Source organism: Uranotaenia lowii, chromosome 3 (assembly GCF_029784155.1).
Source record: "Uranotaenia lowii strain MFRU-FL chromosome 3, ASM2978415v1, whole genome shotgun sequence".
NCBI classification, from domain to species: domain Eukaryota; kingdom Metazoa; phylum Arthropoda; class Insecta; order Diptera; family Culicidae; genus Uranotaenia; species Uranotaenia lowii.
The window spans coordinates 205,525,233-205,548,894 of record NC_073693.1 but is presented as its reverse complement, the minus strand read 5'-3'; the positions used below and the strand labels follow the sequence as shown (position 1 = coordinate 205,548,894).

General features: G+C 37.1%; 1 protein-coding gene across 4 annotated transcripts in view; it reads right to left on the bottom strand.

Annotated features, from left to right (window-relative positions):
- LOC129756095 (neurobeachin-like protein 1) overlaps positions 1–23,662 on the bottom strand; it is a 260,283-nt gene that overhangs the window by 12,404 nt on the left and 224,217 nt on the right. For all 4 annotated transcript variants that reach the window (XM_055752849.1, XM_055752851.1, XM_055752850.1 and 1 more), the window contains 2 exons: positions 21,726–21,898; positions 21,312–21,619 (listed from right to left, as the gene is read on the bottom strand). In XM_055752849.1, coding sequence (XP_055608824.1) covers positions 21,312–21,619; positions 21,726–21,898 — 481 coding nt within the window. The remainder of the gene's footprint in view (positions 1–21,311; positions 21,620–21,725; positions 21,899–23,662) is intronic.

Genomic DNA, 23,662 nt, shown 5'->3' with positions numbered 1-23,662 from the left:
CTCCGCGCCAGAAAAGATGTTTCTCGAAATTCGGCCGTCGGAATTCGCCGCGTTTGGGGACACGCCGCTGCTCACTGGTTCACTCGCTGATTCTTGGAACTGGGCTGGCGATACTGATGGATCTGGTCCCGCTTCCTCGGGTTGATTGCTCTCGTTGTAATGCCTCGGTGAAAAATTCGCAACCTCGATGATGACGGACGGTTGCTGACCGCTCGCTGTCTGTGGCTGCAGAGCTGGTTGTTGTTTCTACGGTTTTTTCTTATTGACTTTTTTCGGTGAGTGAAACAACTTTTTTAAATTTAACGTAACGTTTCGGGTTACTTTTCTTCACCCATCATCAGACGTCTAAAAATATTTACTTTTATTAAAAACTTTAAACTTTTAAAATTAAATTACATTTATCAAAATTACAATACTGCACATCACTTACAAAAAATAAAGCAGCACAATTTTATTCTGTTCGGCTGCTTGTCGGTTTGTTTACTGTCTCTCCTCTCAGTTTGGCTATGAGACCGTTGTAGGTAGCTAGTTTTCCTACTTCGGTTTGTTGATTCGATGTTCGCTCCTTTCCTCTTACTTGGATGTGTAGGGTTTCGGCAGCTTCTCTGGTTTCCCGAACTCTCAAATTCCGCTCGAGTACTCCTGGTTTCTTGAAGTCGAAACAGTGTTGCGCTTCTATTGCGTGTTGCGCTAATCCCGATTTTGGTTCGTTTTTTGCGATTAATTTTTCGTGTTCCTGTAATCTTTTTCCAAGCATTCTACCTGTTTGGCCAATGTACACTAGGTCTTGGCAGTCCTTGCATGGTATGGAATAGACCACATTTCGTTGTTCTTCTTTTGGAATAGGGTCTCTCATTTTAGTGAAAACTTCGTGTTTAATTTTCTCTTTCGGTTTTGTGGCTAGTGTCATATCATGTTTCACTAGTATTTTTTGCAGTTTTTCACTTAAACAGGGTACATATGGTGTTGAAACATATCTCTTAAAACCATTTTCTTTGTTGTTTTGTAATGTGTTGTAGTGTTTATGTACTCTATCTTTGATGATTGATTCAGTAAAATATGTCGGGTAATTGTTTTTCTTTAATATGTTTTTCACTTTTTCAATCATCTGTGGTCTATTCGTCGCATCTGTTAATTTTATAGCGCGATCGGTTAGAGCAATAACTGTATTACGTTTGTGAGTGTATGGACTTTCTGATTCGAAATCCAAATATCGGCCACAATTTTGTTTTGGAAGCCAAGTTTTTTGTATTTTTTCATTATTTCTTGTTAGTTGAATATCAAGAAATTTTATTTTTCTATCACTTTCCAGTTCGATCGTGAATTGGAGCTTGTTATGGAAATCGTTAAAAGTTTCTTGAATCACTGGAATTTGATCACTCATTCAAGAAACTTTTAACGATTTCCATAACAAGCTCCAATTCACGATCGAACTGGAAAGTGATAGAAAAATAAAATTTCTTGATATTCAACTAACAAGAAATAATGAAAAAATACAAAAAACTTGGCTTCCAAAACAAAATTGTGGCCGATATTTGGATTTCGAATCAGAAAGTCCATACACTCACAAACGTAATACAGTTATTGCTCTAACCGATCGCGCTATAAAATTAACAGATGCGACGAATAGACCACAGATGATTGAAAAAGTGAAAAACATATTAAAGAAAAACAATTACCCGACATATTATACTGAATCAATCATCAAAGATAGAGTACATAAACACTACAACACATTACAAAACAACAAAGAAAATGGTTTCAAGAGATATGTTTCAACACCATATGTACCCTGTTTAAGTGAAAAACTGCAAAAAATACTAGTGAAACATGATATGACACTAGCCACAAAACCGAAAGAGAAAATTAAACACGAAGTTTTCACTAAAATGAAAGACCCTATTCCAAAAGAAGAACAACGAAATGTGGTCTATTCCATACCATGCAAGGACTGCCAAGACCTAGTGTACATTGGCCAAACAGGTAGAATGCTTGGAAAAAGATTACAGGAACACGAAAAATTAATCGCAAAAAACGAACCAAAATCGGGATTAGCGCAACACGCAATAGAAGCGCAACACTGTTTCGACTTCAAGAAACCAGGAGTACTCGAGCGGAATTTGAGAGTTCGGGAAACCAGAGAAGCTGCCGAAACCCTACACTCAGAAAAATACTATTATGTATGCCATAAGATTCTCTTATGAAGTGGCGCCATAAGAAAAATTAATGAAATTCATAAGATTGTCTTATGACGCGAATGAATTCTGAAGATGAACGCCTACTTCAATGAGAGGTTGTTGCTTTTCATAAGAGATTCTTATGGAAACAGTAAATCACTTTCTAATAAGAAAAATTCTAGATTTTTCATGCTGAAAACATTCACTTTATTGTTTGCCAAATTTTTTTTTTAAATTGAATCATTCATGGTCACCATCAGCAGCGCATCAACAGACGGCTCCATCAAATTTATTTTTGCCGCATCTTAATCTTCGACCTTTCGTTTTTTGCCGATCAGCTTGCTGAAAAGTAAACAAATAATGTATATTAGTTTACTAATATTAAACGATCTCACCAAACACATCAAATCGAACTTACCATTCCGGAGATAACAATAACATTTAAAATTGAAGGGAAACTAGAATAACTATGAACTGGCGATTGCTTCGTACTGTTAGATGATGAAAAAAAAACTGATTCCATGAATGAATGTGTTCATTATTTTTTTTCACAAAGCCGTTTCTTCTACTTTTCATAAGAACATCGTATGAAAATTGAAAGAATTTCATAAGACTCTTATGAAACATTATTTTGCACACTAAAAAGCGGTTCATAAGATGCATCTTATGAAAATTATAATAAGAATTTGCCTGAGTGTACACATCCAAGTAAGAGGAAAGGAGCGAACATCGAATCAACAAACCGAAGTAGGAAAACTAGCTACCTACAACGGTCTCATAGCCAAACTGAGAGGAGAGACAGTAAACAAACCGACAAGCAGCCGAACAGAATAAAATTGTGCTGCTTTATTTTTTGTAAGTGATGTGCAGTATTGTAATTTTGATAAATGTAATTTAATTTTAAAAGTTTAAAGTTTTTAATAAAAGTAAATATTTTTAGACGTCTGATGATGGGTGAAGAAAAGTAACCCGAAACGTTACGTTAAATTTAAAAAAGTTGTTTCACTCACCGAAAAAAGTCAATAAGAAAAAACCGTATAAAAAGTACCGGTGATAAACTTTAATTCATGGTTGTTGTTTCGCTTTGTCTAACCAACTCTCGATTGCCACCGACGCTTCCTCGTGAAGGACCAAAAAGGTGAGGTAAATTTCGTCCTGCCGCTCTCGTTCGATTGGTGATGACAGGCCGATGATCTCGCACTGCAGCCTGATGAATTCTGCCTTAGATCGGTCCACACTCCGCTGGTATACTCGTAGCTGAACTGGGTTTAGCTCAGCTTTGTCCTCTTCTGCCTTCTTCAGGATGGTTTGCACTCGCTGCACATTGCGTTGTGCCAAGCCACGGGTGTAGATCAGCAATTCAAGTACCTTGTTCGTACTCGTTTGACTCGGGTTCTTCTTCTCTGCCATTTTTGTTGCCATTTTCCTTCTCGTACTATGCTTCCCTTCGCTCCACTCGCCACTGCTTGGCTCCGATCCACTCTCACTAAATTTGACGGAGGTATTCCGTCAGAAGGTACCGGCTTCTACATCCGGCTCGAAGGACCATATGGAGAGGGTGGACTGTATCACGGTGGGTGGCAAGAAAAACAACCACTGGCTGCCCGCTCCTCTTGTGGGATTGGGCCTCACTTGACAACCCCTGTGGTTGCCAAACCAGTGGAGGCAGGTCGGTAGACAGGCTGCCTGGAATGCCAAACTAATCGGTGGTTGCCACAGTAAACAAACTCTTTCGTAGTGGCTCTGAAAAGAGCCCTTTGGGGTGTGGCAACAGAGAACCGGAAGCAAGGAACTGGAGCAGCGAGCACGAAGAAAAACACTTTCACTAGCACTTCATATTTCTCTATTTACTGTATTTATACATTCATTCATTTACACTCGAAATTTCTCGAACCCTCTGGATGAGCGAACACCGTTTTGCTCTCGCGATGCTATCGGCTCCGTCCGAGCACGACGACGATGATGTGAGCAGCTATTTTCCTGGTGGCTGCTTTTTGCTCTCCGGCTGGTTCTCTCTCGCTGCTCTCTCTCGGGATGCTCTCGTGTTGGCGGTTGAAAATTAACTGAACTTGCGCGACCGACGGGACCGCGCTTTTTATAATCTAGGCTCCTCGCGCGCTGCTCGCTGATTGGCTGATGTTGTTACTCCCCGCTCTCTTTCTTCTCGTCGCGTCTTTACTTCAGACCGCTCTGCGGACTGAACAAACATAATGCCAGAAAGAAATAGAAGCTACTAGCGGTGTTTTTCATTCTAACATAGATATATGAAGAACTTGATCTTTAACAAGATTTCTATTCAAATCACAGATAACTATCTGCTTTATGATTCACAAATATTCTTTTACAAAATCGATGAGGATTTCATTTGTTTGATAGTTTGTTCATTCTTGAATCAAGCGTTTTTAAGCGCTGTTTTATATGTTTTATTAGAAATGTTTAAAAACAACTAAGTTAATGCAAAAAAAATTAGTTTCTTTAAAAACTTGATTATAGAATTCGTTTATTGAAACACATTGTTGTGTTGAACTTGTATTGAAGAAATAGTGTTGAAGTAAAAAGTTTTGAACGTTTTCGAAAAAAAGTAAATAAATTTTTGTGACGTCACAACGCAATCTTTACCCGGGTGCAACTCACAACCTGCTAAACCGATTTTCAATCTAAAAATTGCATTAAATTCCACTCAAAAAGTTTGAAGAGACCTCCAATTTTCGACAATATGTGAAATTTCAGTAAATCATAAATTTAAAAACAGTAGAATTTTCGTGACGTCACAACGCTTAAAAATAGATACCTTCATTTACGATTCTAGAGCGTAAACCTGCAGTGACTGTTATTTATCTTATATCATGCTTAAAATGTGGCATTCCTAACATCATTTTGCAATAGTTTTTTTGACAGAGCTAGATTTTTGACAAAGTTATGTTATAAATAAAGAATATTTGCAAAAATCATTTTAATTTCATACTAAAATTTTAAATTTCAACGTTAACATACTCAATTCTAAAAAAAGGTAGCTGAAAATCTTTTAATGGAAAATGACACTCAAGAAATAACCTTTCTAACGCTATGTAATTTATTTTTGGATAATGAAAAATAAAAATCGGTTCTCCAGTTGAGGGGTGCTTGGAATGGGTCAATACTAGAAGTACCTACTGAAATGAAGGCTCCGAACCTGATGCATTAGGGGAAAAGTTCATATAACGCCCCATGTGGCTAATACGCGCCACCCTTGTTTTGATGAATCTGAAGTATTTTAAGCCTGCAAAATATTACCAATTTGTTCTAAATGCTGTGATTGGTCATGGCAAGTATGAATTTTTCCTTAAAATGCTCCTGTGTCGTGATAATTTCACAATTTAGGTTTTTCTTCATTTCGATCTAAATTTTAAAACACTTTCAATAAGGTGTCACCAAGCAGAGAAAAACGAATAAGACAATATTTCCTGACACATCAATAGAGGAGAATCTTAACTACGATTTAATGCTAAAAAATTATACCGAACTCGCTATGGTATGCTTTTTATGGGTATGTTTTATCACGGCCTATGCGCTCGTTATAACGCGCCAATCGTAGTAGGCTGAAAATAGCATTAATTTTTCAAAAAGGCCAATTTTCATTGAAAATGAACAAAAAGTCTAAAACAATATTTTGAGCGTTAATTCAGCCCAAAAAATCTACTTTTCTTTTTTTTTAAATTTTGATTAGTCCATTTTGATTTTCTTTTCAGTCAAAGTGTCTGTAAGTATTGGTGTGTTTTCGGTCTTCGGCTGCTTTCGGGTGTGTTCGGCTGCTAGGCGCGTATTGAATACACGGCGGCGCGTATTTGCAAGACAGTTTTGTTCTGTGGCTTTGAATAAGGTTTTTAAAAATCAAGTTTTTGAAGCAACTGTAGCAATTTGAGTAATAAAAAATCAAAGGCATTTGTAGAAAACAATTTTCTTCAACGATTGCAACCATTTTTAACACAATTTGTAAGTGGAATACATAGAAAATCAGCGATTCGCTTAGGTGGCGCATAATAGGGCATGTTCCCCTACCTGATGCATTGAAATTAGAATGAATTGGAATAGGATTATCAGGATTTGAGAAGAAATACTAGAAGTACCTACTGAAATGAAGGATCCGAAAATCCAATAGCAGCTTTTAAAGCATGCAGGCAGATCAAAACAGAGAAAACAACAGTACTCCCCAGTATTTTTCTTTCGACTCATACTTCTAAATAAAAGTATACAGATTGATTATTGTACTAGCACTGATAAGGTACTAGATTACTTAAGCTTTGAAAATATAAATGAATTCATTCATATAGGTAATCGATTAATTTCGTTTTAAAGCTTGAAAAAGTGCGTTTGAAAAAATTGTTTCTATCAAAAGTAGATAGAATTCTGTTTTAGAATTCTGTCGTCTCCGCCACCGGAAAACTACCAAAGAGTCCCGTTCGCCACGTGGGACGTCTTCTGGTTGAAGGGTCAAGCCAAACGACCCCAAAGGAAATCGTTCATCCGAGTCTTCCGTCGCTACAGGTCATCTGAGCTCAAGAAGTTCCTTCAATTCTTTTCATCGTCAGCCGAAGAATTTATTGTTAAGTTACATTTTTTCCTAAATGCATAGTTAAATGTGATTGTGGTCTTTGTAGTAGCCACCCAAATATGCATACATATATTTATCGTGTACTAGCTGACCCGGTGTGCTTTGCTACACTTTCAAAAATTTTTGAAACTTGTGGTACCTAGTTATTTAACTTGTTATTTATTTGCACAAAATTTTGAGTTCAATTTCAATATCATTAAATTTTTTTTTCAAAATGAATTTGCAAATTTTTTATTTTGAAATCTTAATTATTTTTTTAAATCCGTGTTTTAATCCTTTTTATGACTCTGAATTTCTTTGCTTAAAAAGTTTATAACTTATGCCAAAATATTTTTTTTTTATAAATATGAAACTTTGTCAAACTATCATGTGAGCATTTTCAGTAACAAAATAACATCATGGGACATTTATTTCACCTATTCGTTCTCGAATTATCATACGAATTACCCCCATTCCTATATCCCTAATTGAAAGAAGGTGGGTCTCATAACATCAGAAAAACACTTCTTGTATACAAATACGATCCCACGTCATATATGGCCCCATTCTCGGTAAGTTCTCGAGTTATTCAAAAAATTGGTGTCCCTCTCCCTACTGTATATCTCCCCTCTGGCAAGAGAAGGGGTTTTCAAAGCATCGAAGAAACATTGCTTGTACACAAATTTGCTCCCATGATAATTTAATTCTATTTTCTCGATAAGTTTTAGAAATATTAAACAAATTTTATCAATGCCCTCTTTTCCCTCTATATCGTTCCACTGATTTGTGGTAGTGATGCTAAACTACCGGAAAAAACATATCTTGAGCTCGAATACCCTCTCATGCCAAATTTGGTTTCGATTGATTTATAAGTATTGTCGAGTTATGCTATAAAATTTGTATCGGAGCCGCTCTTCCTACCTATCCCCTACCTGGAAGAACAGGATCAAGATTGAACATTCCGTGTATTCAAATACACTCCTATGCCAAATTCTTCCCCAGTTGCTAAATTGAATGATTGTTCCATTTGTTAGATAAGTTTTTGGTTTATGCAAAACAATCATACATATATGAGCTTCCGTCTTCCCTAACTGCATTCTCAATTGAAGGAGAAAGAAGTCTCAAATAAGCTAATAACCATTTTACGTATTCATGCCAAAGCTTTCCCATGCCAAAGTTGTTTCCATTTGCTTGATTAGTTCTCGAGTAATGCGAATAATTGTAAAGGAGCCCCCCCCCCTCCCCCTCTCCTTCATATCACCCCACTGGAAGGAGGCAGTAGTACCAAATATTCACATAAACCTTCCCTGTGCTCAAATACCCTCTCAACCCAAATTTCATTCCATATGCTTAGTAAGTTCCCGAGGGATGTAAAAATTATATGAGAGGACCCTCCCCCCTTAAGATTTTCCGACTTGAAGGACGAAAGGTTCTCAAAATATCATAGAAACATTTATCGTAATCATATACCTTCCCACGTCAAATTAGGTGCCATTTGCTTGATTATTTATCCAGTTTTGCTAAAAATTGTAAAGGAGCACCCTCCCCCCCTTTCTATATCCTCACTGGAAGGAGGGAGGAGTACCAAATATTCATAGAACTGTTTATCGTACCCATATACCCTTTCTAGCCAAATTTGGTTTCATTTGCTCGAATAGTTTTCAAGCTATGCAATAAAAAAGTGGTTAAAGCCCCCCCCCCCCCCCTCCTTCTTCCTGTATCTCCAATGGAAGGAAGGAGGAGTTTGAAATAATCATAGAACCATTTTTCGCATTCCACTACCCTCCTATGCCAAATTTTGTTCCATTAGCTTGATTAGTTTTCGAGTTATATGAAAAAATGTAAGGTAGCCCCCCTCCCCCCTTCTTATCATCCCACTGAGAAGAGGGAGGGGTAACAAATATTCATAGAAATATTCCTCGTTCCCAAATATCACCCCATGCCAAATTTGATACCATTTGCTTGATGGGTTCTCGACTTATGCAAAAAATTGTCTATTGTTTGGGAGGCCCCTCCCTCCCTTCATGAGAGAGGGAGGGGTCTCAAACCATAATAGGAACCTTCCCCTGCCTCCAATACCCCCACCTGCCAAGTTTCACGCAAATCGGTTCAGTAGTTTCCGAGTCTATAGGGAACAGACAGACAGACAGACAGACAGACTGACAGACAGACAGACAGACAGAAATTCATTTTTATATATATAGATATGCCTATCCTAGAGTAAAAAGGGATATTAGGTATTGTGTTTTAAAAGAGACATAAATGAGTTCTTTCTAGACTGTTGACCAGACAACATGTCTTTTTTAAGACTTGCATCCGAACATCCTATATTGTCCAATTATTTTAACTTTTTCATGGTTATAATAATGGCGACGAGAATGGGATTAAGCGTGTTTTCGATGTTCGGTAAAATGGGCAAAACCCTTTCGAGTAAAAGACAGATTTTCTCTCTAAATCGATTCCTAAGGAAACGACACAAGGCAGGGACCTAACTATGTAATTTATAGGAATAATACATTCTCTTTTGATTTGTCTGCCAACCTGTAAAGAAGTGTTTTTACTCCTCATCAACCCTACAAGGAAAACCCTTTACCACCGGTATTTGAAGACACATTAAGTGACGACGAGGGAAAATTTAGTTTTTTTTTTTCGATAAAAGCGTGCACATTCTTGTTCGCATATAGTTGATTTGTAAATCTTATTTTCACGCACGAGTAAAATTCAACAGTGAACGAAAATTGCATTTCACAGTGACACGAGGAGGTGATTTGCTTTATGAAAGCGCCATTTTGAAGTTGCCCGAAATCCATGTGTTTTATGTGGGAATTTTATTCGACCTCCATTTTGTGAAAAGAAGCGTGATTTTTTTTTTCGGAAAAAGATTTCTTTTGGCAAGAATCAAGAACTACGTTATTGGCGAATGATAAAAAATTTGTTACTTTTGTTGCATTATCGTTAAAGTAAAAAGAAAAAAACTGAATAGTGACAAACTTTTGAGCTAAAGTGAAACGGAGGCAAAATATTAGTGTGAATTCAGGGTGAATTCGATTTTTTTTCTGTAGGGTTACCAGTTGTTGTTGTATTTTATTGAGATATCTGCTGTTTTTTGCGAAGATTTTTTTTGGCTGCCGTGGAGTTTTAAAGTTGGTGTGCAATTTTGAGAGGATTTCTACTAAAATTGATCTTGCTGTTGGTAGCTTTAGTTGGCATCGTGATTTTTATTGGCCGCTCGTTTATTCAGCAAAAGAACCGCTTTTGGAACCAAAGATTGGAGTAACAGGTATGTGATTTTGTGTTGTGTGATGATTTATGCAGATTTTAAAAAATATTGACCATTTAATTATTTATTTTTTTTAAGTAAATTTGTTTTAATATTTTTTTTATTTTTTTTTTCTTTTTATTTTTTTGTGAACGTTTTTTTGTGTGTACTTTGTTTATTATATTTTTTATTTTCCATTATTTTAATTTTTGATTCATTTATTTAAAACGAAAGTATGGCACTTTCGACGACGACTGAACAATTTATTCCGGGATCTATTTCTTTTGGCCAATACATTGAACAATTGGAATGGTTATTTATCCATAACAACTATGCTGAGGCCAAATACAAGACATCGTTTTTGGCAGTATGTGGCACGGAAGTTTATTCCAGAGTAAAGATGCTTTTCCCGGGAAGGGATGTGAAAGAACTAGCTTATAGAGATATAATTGAAGCTTTGAAGAAATATTACGACAAAACCGACTCCGAGGTCATTGTTAGTAATGAGTTTTGGACTAGGAGGCAACGTCATGACGAGAAAGCAATTGATTTTATTTTAGCTGTTAAATTAGCGGCTGAGGAATGTAATTTTGGTACGTTGAAGGAACGATTCATCCGGGATTTGTTGGTCATAGGAGCTTATGATAAGCAATTACAAAGTCGGATGTTTAATGAGGACAACTTAACTGCAGCTAAAGCGGAGAAAATGTTGTTGAGTAGTGAGTTGGCTATGGAAAAATCGCGAAGATTGAACGGGGAAGATGCTCGTGGTGGTGTTATAGCACGTTTAGGCAGACGAGAAGAAAAATTGCCAATGAGATCAAATTTTAGACCTCGCAGTAGAAGCGATAGTAGAGATAGGTCACCAAGATTTAGCAGCAGAAATAACAGTAGGGAAAGAAAGAAGTCGTACAAACGTGTGTATGTTTGCTCATATTGCGAAAAGAAGGGACATACTCGCGATTACTGTTATTTACGTAAGCGTTACAATCAAAGCCCCAGGCAATATCGACCTCGTCAGCAATCTGCAGTGAGGTTTGTTGATTCTCCAAAAGATAACGTGTCCACATCAGCTTTATTCAAACGTTTGAAACTTGACATGAATTCTGATTCTGATACAGAGGAAGAATCTTGTTTAATGATTTCTTCTATTAAAAAAAATTAATGAGCCTTGTTATGTTGAGGTGGTAATCAACAACCGTACTTTCACTATGGAAATAGATTCAGGATCAGCAGAAAGTGTTATATCAGAAGAGTTTTTCAAAAGAGCATTTAGAAATTTTGAGTTGGTCAATTGTAACAAAAGACTGGTCGTGATTGATGGAAAGAGGTTGAACGTTTTGGGTAAATTTAGTGTAAATGCGCAGCTGAATGGAATGAGAGCTTTAGTACACATGGTTGTGCTACAATGTGGCAACGAGTTCGTACCTCTAATGGGCAGGACATGGTTGGATGTTTTCTGTGCTGGTTGGAGGAATTCTTTTATTAGGTCAACAGTTCCAGAGGAAAGCGTCAATTTTCTAGGAGAGCAGGAGTTAATCCGGGATGTCACGAGTAAGTTTCCAAGCGTTTTCGACAGGGATAGGTCTAAACCCATTGTTGGTTTTGAAGGAGATTTGGTGTTGCGTGACAATACTCCGATTTTTAAGAGGGCTTATGAAGCTCCTTTACGTTTGCGGGAAAAAGTATTGAAACATCTGCAGGAACTTGAGAATGACAATATTATTACACCAATTGAGGTGAGTGAATGGGCCTCACCTGTGGTAGTGGTCATAAAGAAGGATCAAAGCATCAGACTTGTGATTGACTGTAAGGTGTCAATCAATAAGGTGATTGTCCCAAACACTTACCCACTTCCTTTAGCACAGGATATTTTTTCTAAATTAGCGGGTTCCAAATTTTTTTGTTCTTTAGACTTGGCTGGGGCATATACGCAGTTTCTCCTTTCTGAAAAATCTAGAAAATTTATGATTATTAATACTATAAAGGGACTCTATTCCTACAACAGGTTACCTAAAGGTGCAGCATCAAGTGCTGCAATTTTCCAAAGAATAATGGAAAAAATTCTTCATGGTCTTGAAGGAGTTTGCTGTTATTTAGATGATGTTTTGATAGCGGGTAAAGATTTAGTTTCTTGTAAAAATAAACTTTATTCAGTTTTAGAGAAACTTGCTAAAACTAACATTAAAGTGAACATTAAGAAATGCAAATTTTTTGTAAAAGAGTTACCTTATTTGGGACACGTATTACGGACCATGGTTTGCTACCTTGTCCGGATAAGGTGAAAACAATTCAGGAAGCTAAATCTCCTAAAAATGTTACAGAGTTGAAGGCATTTTTAGGTTTAATAACATTTTATGCTAAATTTATTCCAAATTTATCTTCACGTCTTCATTATTTATATGCTTTACTTAAAAAGAATACAAAATTTGATTGGACTAGCAATTGTGAAAAAGTTTTTAGTGATTGCAAAAGTTATTTGTTGAAACCAACTGTTTTAAAATATTTTGACCCGGATAAGCCTGTGGTGGTGGTAACAGATGCTAGTTCGTATGGTTTGGGAGGTGTAATAGCTCATCTGATTAATGGAGTAGAAAAACCTATAGCGTTCACTTCGTATTCTTTAAACTCTGCCCAGAAGAATTATCCTATTTTACATTTAGAGGCTTTGGCAATAGTAACAACAATTAAGAAATTTCATAAATTTTTATATGGTAAACAATTTACAATTTTTACAGATCACAAGCCTTTAATTGGAATTTTTGGGAAACATGGAAAAAATGCAATTTCGGTGACGAGGCTGCAGAGATACCTTTTAGAGCTTTCAATTTATGATTATGATATTTTTTTACAGGCAATCAACTCGGATGGGTAACGCGGATTTTTGCTCTAGATATCCTTTAGATCAGCCGGTTCCAAGGGAATTAGACAGAGATTATATCAAGAGTTTGAATTTTACAATGGAATTTCCATTAAATTATAAAGAGATTGCTGCTGAAACAAAATTGGATAATTTTACTTCCAAAATTTTAGAATATAACACCAAAGGATGGCCAGAAAGAATTAGTAGGGAATTTAACCCTCCAAAGCCGTTCGGGTCAATATGACCCGAAGCGCACATTTCAAACATCTTAATCATCATTCCAATATACTGATGAACTGGTAGTTTTGACAGACCAAGCATGTTCTATGAAAATAATGATCAAATTAACGCCAAAAAACTAAAATTTGAGTTTTTAAAATCGGTTCATTGATAAATGAAATACAGCTAAGCAAAGCAAAAACTGGATGTCGTTTTTTTAAAGTAAGACTTTTTTCTACCGGAAGATCTGTCATAGCGGTAAAAACTTTCATTGGACCCCAACATATTTATACATTGTCGGATAGATGGATGCTTGACAATTTCAAACATCAATGAAATAATTAAATACAGAAAAGCTGTCAGAAGTTATGAGTTTTTTTAAAATAAAATTGATTTTTCGGACTTTTAACTTTCTGTACCAGTTTCTGAAATCCTGGTAATACATATCGACTTTATTTTGAAATGATGAGTAATTAAAATAAATTACCTACACAATGAATATAATATCATCAAAATCGGTTAACATTTACAGCCAGGAGAACGACATCAAATTACAACGCATAATTCCAGGAAACGGATATTTAGCGAACGGCTTTGGAAGGTTAAAGATGTTTATTCTGCTCATCAAGAATTGGAGGAGATTGAAGGTTGTTTGCTTTTTCAAGATCGGGTAATTATTCCATCTAAAATGCAACCCGCAATTTTGAAGATGCTCCATACAAATCATTCAGGAATAACAAAACTAAAACAACTTGCTAGGAAAACAGTTTATTGATTTGGAATGAACAAGGATGTGGAGGATTATGTGAAATCTTGTAAAATATGTACTGAAATGAATGCAATATCTAAGCCAGCAGGTTATTCCAGTAGGATTCCTACAAAAAAGCCATTCAGTAGGATTCATGCTGATTTCTTTTATTTAGAAAAGAAAACATATTTAGTCATCGTAGACAGTTATACTAAATGGATCGAATTGGAATACATGAAATATGGGACAGATAACAGGAAAGTAATAAAAGTTTTTATCAACATTTTTGCTAGATTTGGATTGCCAGATGTTCTGGTAACAGATGGCGGGCCTCCATTCAATTCGGAAAATTTTGTTAATTTTTTTTAAACAACAAGGTGTTCTAGTATTGAAGAGTCCACCTTATCATCCCGAGAGCAACGGCCAGGCTGAGCGAATAGTACGTTTAGTAAAGGATGTTTTGAAAAAATTTCTTTTGGATCAAAATGTAAAAAAACTAGACACGGATGAGCAGATTGCATTGTTTTTGTTCAATTACAGGAACACTTGTGTAGGAACGGATAACAAGTATCCTGCAGAGAAATTGCTTTCATATAGGCCTAAAGGTTTAATTGATTTGATAAATCCTAAACGAAACTTTAAAGCTCATTTAACAGAATCATATGATGAACGAAATATGCTTCCAAAGCATACAAGGAAGGATTTATGGGTAGACAAGCCTATTAATCTTGAATCAAAAGATGATATAGAGAATCTGAAAGAAGGAGATATAATTTATTACTTGAATAACAATAATAAATGTATTCGAAAATGGGTTTTAGCAAAATTTCTCAAACGAATTTCTACGACTATTTTCAAGGTGCTGCTAGGAGGACGGATAATTCCTGCGCACAGGCGTCAGTTGAAGCTGGTGTCCATTCCTCATCGAAAAGCAAATATACATTTTGTTTGTCGCGATGAATGCGAACTTTTGCCGGAACCACAAGAATCTTTTATCAGGAAAAGAAGGCGAAGCGAAGAGGAGGAAAACGGTTTTTCATCGGAATCCGAAGCAGAATTTTACGGTTTTGCCGCTGATTCATATATTTTTGGGGAAGCAGATCAGCAGAGCATCGTTGGTTTTCACGTGGAAGATGGAGAAATTGAAGTTTTATCAGCAGAACAAGGAGAAACCTTACGAAGATCAAATCGGATATCGAAGAAAAGGCGCAAAGAAGAATATTTGTATTATTAACACTTGAAGTGAATGAATTCAGATCAGTTGAAATTGAATTATTGTATTGAACTAAGTTTTGAGTTTTGTTTCTATGATTGAATTAGTATTTTGCGAGTTGTAAACTTTTAATACACTACATTACAGTAAGTCAGTTCTGAAAGGGAAAAGAAGTTATAGTATTCACATTAAGCGTGTTTTCGATGTTCGGTAAAATGGGCAAAACCCTTTCGAGTAAAAGAGAGATTTTCTCTCTAAATCGATTCCTAAGGAAACGACACAAGGCAGGGACCATGATGGCTCTAGTATGGTGATCTCATATGCCAAATCGCTATTCCGCCATATTGAAAAAAGTTTTGACAGCTGGCTGTAGTGTTTACGAAAAAAGGGGTCCAGGGATGCCAGGTGTTGTGCACAAGCCAATCGTAAACGTGTGTGTGTGTGTATGTGCACAAGCCAATCGTAAACGAAAGATCAAAAGATTCAAAACCGTACTGGGGTTTAGTTTATTTTATTATATTTAAATTGAGTTTTGCGGAAAAAAGCAATGATATGAGTATATTCAATGAATTAACTTGTATTCTAAACACTTTTTTATAATAAAATTACAATGCAGTTCGGTCTATCCGTATGTTCCGAAAAAGAAAAACTTTTCATTGACCGTTATGATAGAAAGGATCTTAAAGGGTGGAACAAACAACCAAAACCCTAAACCGGATGTTGCTTGTTCCTTATTCTTGTTACCTTATCCAAAGAGCTATTTTGTTTCCCTCCAATCGAAAAGTGTTGGATGAAAATAAAAGTAAATCGGTTCTGCTAAAGGAATGCTATAAATTCTGCTATTGATAATTTTCATGATTAAATGATAAACTATTTTATGGTTCGAAATTTTTTTTTTCAAATAACTGTTGCATCATGTAAATACTGCTTAAGCCTTTTTCAATATTAACATGTTCAGTTAATCTACCTTCACCACCACCCACGAGCAGCGCTGAGCTGGAGCTTTGCTGCACTTGAGGATGACTAGCAATTGGACAGTATCACCTGCAGAATCCTTCAGGGGCTCAATCCATTCCGGACAATCAACAGTCTGCAGTGGATCGAACCGATTCCCCAACCAACTCATCGGACTTATCGTCATGCTGCTCAGGCGCCTCATCGGTCCCATCATTTAAAAGTGCCAAAAACTTCATGTGATTTTCCCAAATGCTACCCATCAGATCCGGATTACTCGATTGGATCTTCTGGAGCAGCGATGGCAACAGAAGGGGGTCCTCCTGAAGCAGCTTTTTCATCTCGATGAAGATCGGATGTTCCTGCAGGAGGGCGCTTCTCGGACGATGGAATGTAACGCCTCGCCATGTTACCATCCGATTCGATGACTTTCTGCTGCTTCTAGATAGCTCTTGAAAGAAAAAAGTGTTGAATAAGCATAAATTTGTCATAAGTAATGCAAAATTAATGTTACTCACCGCTACCGACAAAGCTGGCACCGTCGTTTATAGGTCCAACTTCTTCCAGCTTTGCTTACCAGCCCGGAGCTCAGCCGGAAGATTTTGTTTCGATTCTATGAATTATATTTGCAAAAATCAAGGCGAAATCTTTGTCTAAGCAATATCTTGGTGATTGGCAAAACTTCGTGTTTTACAAAAAATCAGAGCACCTGGCATCCCAGCCAGCCAGCAGCCAGCCGAACAGCCAGCTGTCAAATTTCGGCTCCTCCTCCGCATGCAACCCTCGTCTACTTTTTGCCAAAGAAAGACCACCATATCTAGAGGCATCATGGCAGGGACCTAACTATGTAATTTATAGGAATAATACATTCTCTTTTGATTTGTCTGTCAACCTGTAAAGAAGTGTTTTTACTCCTCATCAACCCTACAAGGAAAACCCTTTACCACCGGTATTTGAAGACACATTAGTCTTCTAAATGGTAAGTTTGAGTTGAAGTTTCTATTTTTGCTAACGTTGAGTATATTTGCGAACTTAAAATACATTTTTGGTTTCAGTATACTGACCGGAAAAAAAACGTAAGGCCTAAGAACCGGATGCGGCAAAAAGCTTCATTGGAACCGGATGTCGTTTTGCTGCTGATAGTGATCATAGTGCATGCATGATATTATTTCAAATGAATTTTACGAAAAATAAATAGTAAACAACAAATAACTTGAATTTTTATCATTATACGTGACTTTCCTGTTTCCTTAAGATCCTCTTATGAAAGGCAAAAAACGCTCATTGAAGTTAGTGTTCATCTCAGAATTCATTCGCGTCATAAGTGTGAAAAACTAACATCAGGCTACCAGAGGAAATCTCTGATTGCTTGACTGACCGCAGTATTTTTCTGAGTGTATAAATGCCGATATTAAGCAAATTCCGGGGTCGGAGTTTTTCACCGGCAAGAGCAAGTTCGATGTGGACAACAAATTTAAGAATAATAAAATGTCTAAGTTTGTTCGAAATATCTCGTTTGGCAGGCCATCTGCTCTTGCGGACTGAGGAGTGAGCCTTTAGTGCCAAAGGGCACAGTAATCTACAAATCGGAGCTGCGCCCGGTGCAGCGGAAACTTTAGAAGAGCATAAGACAATCAAAGACGAGAAAGACATGTTAGTAAAATGGAAAAAAAACTGAGAAACTGGTACCAGATGACACTGTGAAGACTTTGATGGAGGGTATCAAGCTAAAATGCGTTCAATTTTACACTCAAGGCTTGTAACGGCCCGTAGTAGGCAAAATGGTAATATCCGTAGTACCTCCAATGCATAATTTGAACAGGTATCATGTCAGTCTTATTGGGAGTGGATCTTTGTGTGCTGAAATGTGAAATTTCGGTAAAATGGAAATTCCACCCATAAGGACTACGGAATAACTTATCGTTATTCTGACAGTCATCACGAGCTACCAAAGGTGGCTTTTCTATGGGAGGATAGAAAATGGAGTTTTCTTGGAGACCAAAAAGAAGACCTGGAGGGCTTAGCATTTTGATCCTGGAGTTGTTCGGTCGGTTTTTGTAAAATAAGCTGCATTTTGAGTAAACCGGAGTAAGGCGGTTATTATCCTACTGCCTTCAAGTATTTTCCCCCGTAAATTCGCCGTAGTAGTACGTGCCGCGCAAGTTGGGAATCGAGTCAACGACGATCTCGGGAGTTAACGGCCTATACGTTTTGGCATCCAAACCCAGCCCGGGAAGTTCTCTGGCGGTAGCTTATGTGCAGGTGCAAGGACGGATTTTATCGATAAGTTTGCATTTTAGTTACCTTTGTGAACCTCTTTTTAAGCATTGTGTTTGGTCATTTTGTGCTGCGGAGAACTACGGATATTGTGCGGCGACTAAGTTCGTGAACCTACACAAACTTTCCTCATTTCGCCAACACCATTTTGGTTAGTTTTCTTTGGAAGCCCACCCCTGGGAAGAAAGTCCGGGTTTTAAGAGACTTCAGCACATCAACTTTTTTTAGTTGTTGGCGCTTAAGTGCTGTTAAGTTGAGTTACGCAATTTTGCTAATAAAATTTTCACTTTCCTTTAGCACGAAGTGGGATTCAGTCCTGATTAAAATCAGTGGCTGTTGGTTTTTGAGAGTTTTGTCGTCTTGTTTCAGCTTCGATTTCCGAAGGAAATCGAGACGGTACAGGCTCCTTCGATTAACTTTTCTTTTGATTTTTGAATTGAATATATGTATATAAGACTACCCTAAAATTTTGGTTTTATTTTAAACATGATAAAAAAATTTGCATGACATTTTCGGTGCCGCAATAATTTTGTGTTCCCCCTTTAAGTTTGAACAGAAAGTGATGCTGTACATCGTAATTTCCGAGAGAGGAATTTCTAAGCCATCAATCAAGGTGTGTACCAGAATGAAAGTTTGAAGAAAATTTTGATGCCGTTTCTACACAAACATCATGCAGATGGACAATGCCAGATAAAGCCAGATAAAGCGTCATCGTATTATGCAAAACAACACAATTCGTCGTGAACACCCATTCGATCCCATTTGTATCCATAAGAACCACAACCCGACAAATATGCCTCAGTGTCGCCCAATCGAAGATTTTTCGGAAATTTGAGCTCATTGGTGTACGAAAACAATTGGAGAGCCAAGAACTGCAAACAATTGATTAGTAGAATCAAGAGATGTAGTTGCAGTTTTTTGACGTAGAATTACGTCTTACGGCAACACTATAGGGGGGCAAATTGAAATTCGCGAACTGATCTCGCGTCACGAAAAACGCCTCTATCACAGACATCTTTTCCGTACATCATTTTGGGTCAGCAATGTGTTGGTACACCAATACTAATAAAGCGCTTATACAAATTTGTGCGCAAAACACCCGAGCGAAAAAAAACCCGTCCGTCTACCCAAACTGCACTAGATCCGAGGTTATAAAAGTGCAAGGATTGCACCGTCCCGGTTTCATTTGGTTTTTAGGCATTCTCCCGTGTGATCGGTTGAAGCGACCAAAAATGTTGTGAGCGCTACTGTTTGCTTTGTCGGTGCTGCGTATGTGCGAACAATTTTGCCGTTTGCTATCCATAGCGCGCTATTCTTCACGACGAGTGGGTGGAGAATGCATGGGAAATTTGCTAAGTTGCTGGCGCGGCTTAAGGTGCTGCGTCGTTACCATGTATGACGCTATTTCTAGGATTTTGACTTGTAATCCCCCGATTCAAGATTTTGAAGCGACCATTACTTCCATCTAGAAGGTTTTCAACCAGCAAATCTGCTCCAGTGAAAGTAACTTAGGAGGGTGGTACGGCAAAAGGCCACCACGCAAATTTCTAGGCAAAAAGTCATAAAAATTAAAACCAGTCCTTCTCAGGACTGTACCCTCTTAATTAAAAGAGTTTAGAATCATATTTCCGTCGTTTTATGTGAATAGTTTCTGGGAAATCTTCTCTATCTAAAGGCATACAATTTCCTATACTCAACGTTTCTTCCATGAAAAGAAGATTTTGTTAAAAAAACGAACATTTCAACAGAACACGAAATGTGTCGAATGTTTATCCAATCAGTGTAAGTATAGCTATTTTGATAATTTGAAGTACATGGCAATCAATTGCTCCAAATTTAATGAATGTGTTTTGATAAGTATATTTTCATGTTCTACAAGGGGTGATCTACAAACTTTTGGCCGGCAGTGTACTTTCTATTGATCCGGATGAAAACCCAATGGATCAAAGCAAGCTTTTGTTCGTCGATACTCGCACGTGTGATCCACCCTTTTTCGTTATTATGCTTTGAACTTTACCTTCATTTTGCGTGCGCTAAGATCTTTTCGGCATATAAAATAAAAATTTAGGCGAATTCGATTAGTTGTTCAGCAACTTTTGAACTAAACACTTGCAAGTTCTACTAGGGCTTGGCTCTATCGCTTAAGTCGAAGTTATTCAAATTCGACAAATTTGTATAATAAATAACAAATCAAGTTTTTACCGTAATTCTACGTCAACCTTGCGGTTGTGTCTGATATACTACCTCTTCAAATTTTCCTGTGTGAAACATGTCAGAAAATTCAATTATCGGTGCGCCGTAAAAAAGCGAACAGCAGAATTTCTATCGCAGTACGCGCAGTTTTAGAAAGATTGCTTTTTGTGCTGCCAGAACACATTGTGCTGTTTTGAGAAGTATAGCACCCCTGGTTACAAGCCACCAAACTTCTAATAAGGATATATTGACAGTTTCTTACGAATACTTCTACCGAAAGGCCTCACTTCAGCCCAAATATACAAGAATGTAACGATTAATTTTATCTAAAGGTTTGTAATTGTTACTTGTTTGAAAACAACATGCAGCAATTAATTTAAAATATGCACATACTTATTGTAGTTTGCAGTGATTGAACCGTAATATGAAAAATTTTCAGCTTCTAACCCAAAATTTTCTACGTTACAATGCTTAGGAATTTCATATTTTCTATATCGACTGTAATGAAGTTTTTTCATACGCAAGGCGCGTAAACCTGCAGTTGCAATCAAATGTGTAGAAAATGTTGATAGTTGAAAATTGAGTTAAAATATTCGAGAACTAAAAAGTAAGCAACTATTCATTTCTGTAAAAACAACCTGGAAACTCTGAATTGAGACCAAACCCAAACCCAACTCATGATTCGAGTTTATGGCTGAGGATAACCAGCCATCAATACCATCGACCGCATATACTCCTATAGTGTCAAATCGATTGGTGTCGGATTGGTGCTAATAAGGGATGAACCACCCGCATAGGATGAAAAGATTAGGGTTTAAGGACAATTTTGTAAACTTACCACCGATCCGGAAACCACAACGTCCAGCTCCGTCATAATAGCAACACACGACACGGGCCCATCATGCCCGTAAAGTGTGTGAACCGGTTTTGGTGTGAGATTGTTGGTCAAATGTACAACATTGGCGCTCCCCACGACGTTGCCGGCCAAATTTTGATTCAAAGCGGCCGTGTTAGGTTGCAGATTGGACGTCGTAGAAGCCCCTCCAGAACTGACACTACTAATTGACCATATCACACAGGTACAGTCCTTCGATCCGGTCACCAGATACGATCCACAAGTGTCCAGCGCAATGCAAGTCACCACATCTAGGGGTGGGTGGAATGTTGAAAATAGACCGTAAAAAAGTGCTCAATGAAGGGCATTAATATGCATAAGTATTACAAGCATACTAGAGCAACACAGTAAACTTACCGAAATGATGAATCGCCGAAGCGACCACTTTTCCGCGTACCATATTGAAAATCCGAACCGAATTGTCCCAAATGCCGCCGGCATACAAATATTTCCCATCGACGCTGACGGCGAACAGGTTCGAATTAAGCCCAATCGATGGATGGAAAGGGCCGACCAGCTTTTTGCGATTTCTGCTCGTAGGGAGATATGTGAAAAAAAAATATTTGGTTTAATATTATTGCGTAATATTTATTCAAACTGCAGTGCTCTCGAAGGGGAACGGTTCAATTACCATGTAGATCATGTACCTGATAGTCGCACTTTCGATGTCCGAAAATGTTTCGCTGGCGGATATCGAAAGTAGGCTTTAAATTTGATAATCATATTGATATTTGGGCTGTTGAAAAAATATTAAGACCCTGAAAAAAATCCTTAAAAACAATTCAAATTTGGCTTACTGAAATGTCGAACAAGACATTTTTCCAGCTAGGATTAACGTGTTAGCATAACATTTTCAAATTTGAAATACTTGTGTTCAATACAACCCATGCAATTTTATTTTAATAAATTTAAAGACAAATTTTGATCGCATTCCTGAGCAATTCAGATTTAGAATAACCATCTTATTCTACCATAAATTTGAGTAGAAATTATAAACGTCGAGCTGTTCCGTTAAACCGTTGTTTTTTCATCGCTGAACAATTTATATGTTTTAATCGATCATAAATTGATCATGAATTCTATGAAACTTTTGAATTTTCTTGTAAGATAGGCTCATGCTGAGGAAATTGTTTTGACAAATATTTAAAAAGTTTGTATACTCGTAAACGGTGAACTTTTGAGACCTTTGAACTGAATTTTATTTCATGAAATGCTGTCGACCTCCTCGTCTGCTTTTCCCACACTGGAAGGGGGAAACGTCTGCAAACATTATAGGAATCTTTCCCGACCTCGAAAGTTTCACGCAAATCGAATGAGTAGTTTCCATGTCTTAAGAGAACAGACAAATAAACATTAACCCTTCGTTGCATAAATTAACAAATTTGCAACAATTGACGTATGGAAAAGGTGAAAATCGTTTTTTATTTTCATTTTATTTCTAGATTCACACATCATTTCCAACTGTTTTAATTGATTTTCAACGAAAAATACAAAACATGAAATGAAGGGTTATTTTTTATACATGTAAACTAGCTGACCCGGTGATTGATGGAAATTTAATAATATAATAAATAAGAGATTAATTCTTGGGTCAAAGGTTGAAAAATTAGAAGAAGATCAGAGTCTCAATTCAAAGGTGGAAGAGTTAAAAGTTGAAAGTCGTGAGTTATGAGCCAAGAATTCAAGGTTGAGAGTCACAGTACATAAAATTTAAAGCCGAGAGTTATGAGTCAACAATGGAATGTCAAAATCAAATTGTCACGAATGTTAGAATCAAGGTTAGAGTCAAGTGTCATAGGCCAAAAGTAAAAAAACAATAATCAAGATTTGTTTTTCTTAGGCTCAAGATTTAGGCATGAAGTTTCAATAATCAATGGTCCAATAATTATAAATCGAAAGCTTTGCGTCTAAGAGGCATAAGTCAAATGAGTGTAAAAATTTCTACAGAACCATGAGTTAATATTTCAGAATTGAAAGTTAAACGTTTAAGAAAAAAAAACCAAAAATAAGGAAACTTTTTTTTTAGCTAAATGTGTTATAAGATTTCCTTAGAGTAGAGGAAAGGGCGAATGAGGTGGATACAGTTGTCAAAATGCCGTCCAAGGAAGAAGAGCAGTGTATCAAAATTTTGCTCGCGCATCGCGAAAATCCGAGCTACTCGCACGCAAAGCTGGCAAAATCGCTAAAAGTTACTAAATCAACCGTTACAAATGTAATTAAAGTGTTTGGGGAACGTCTGTCGACAGCCAGGAAGCCTGGATCGGCGGGAAATCGAAAACCGGAAGCTCTCTTTC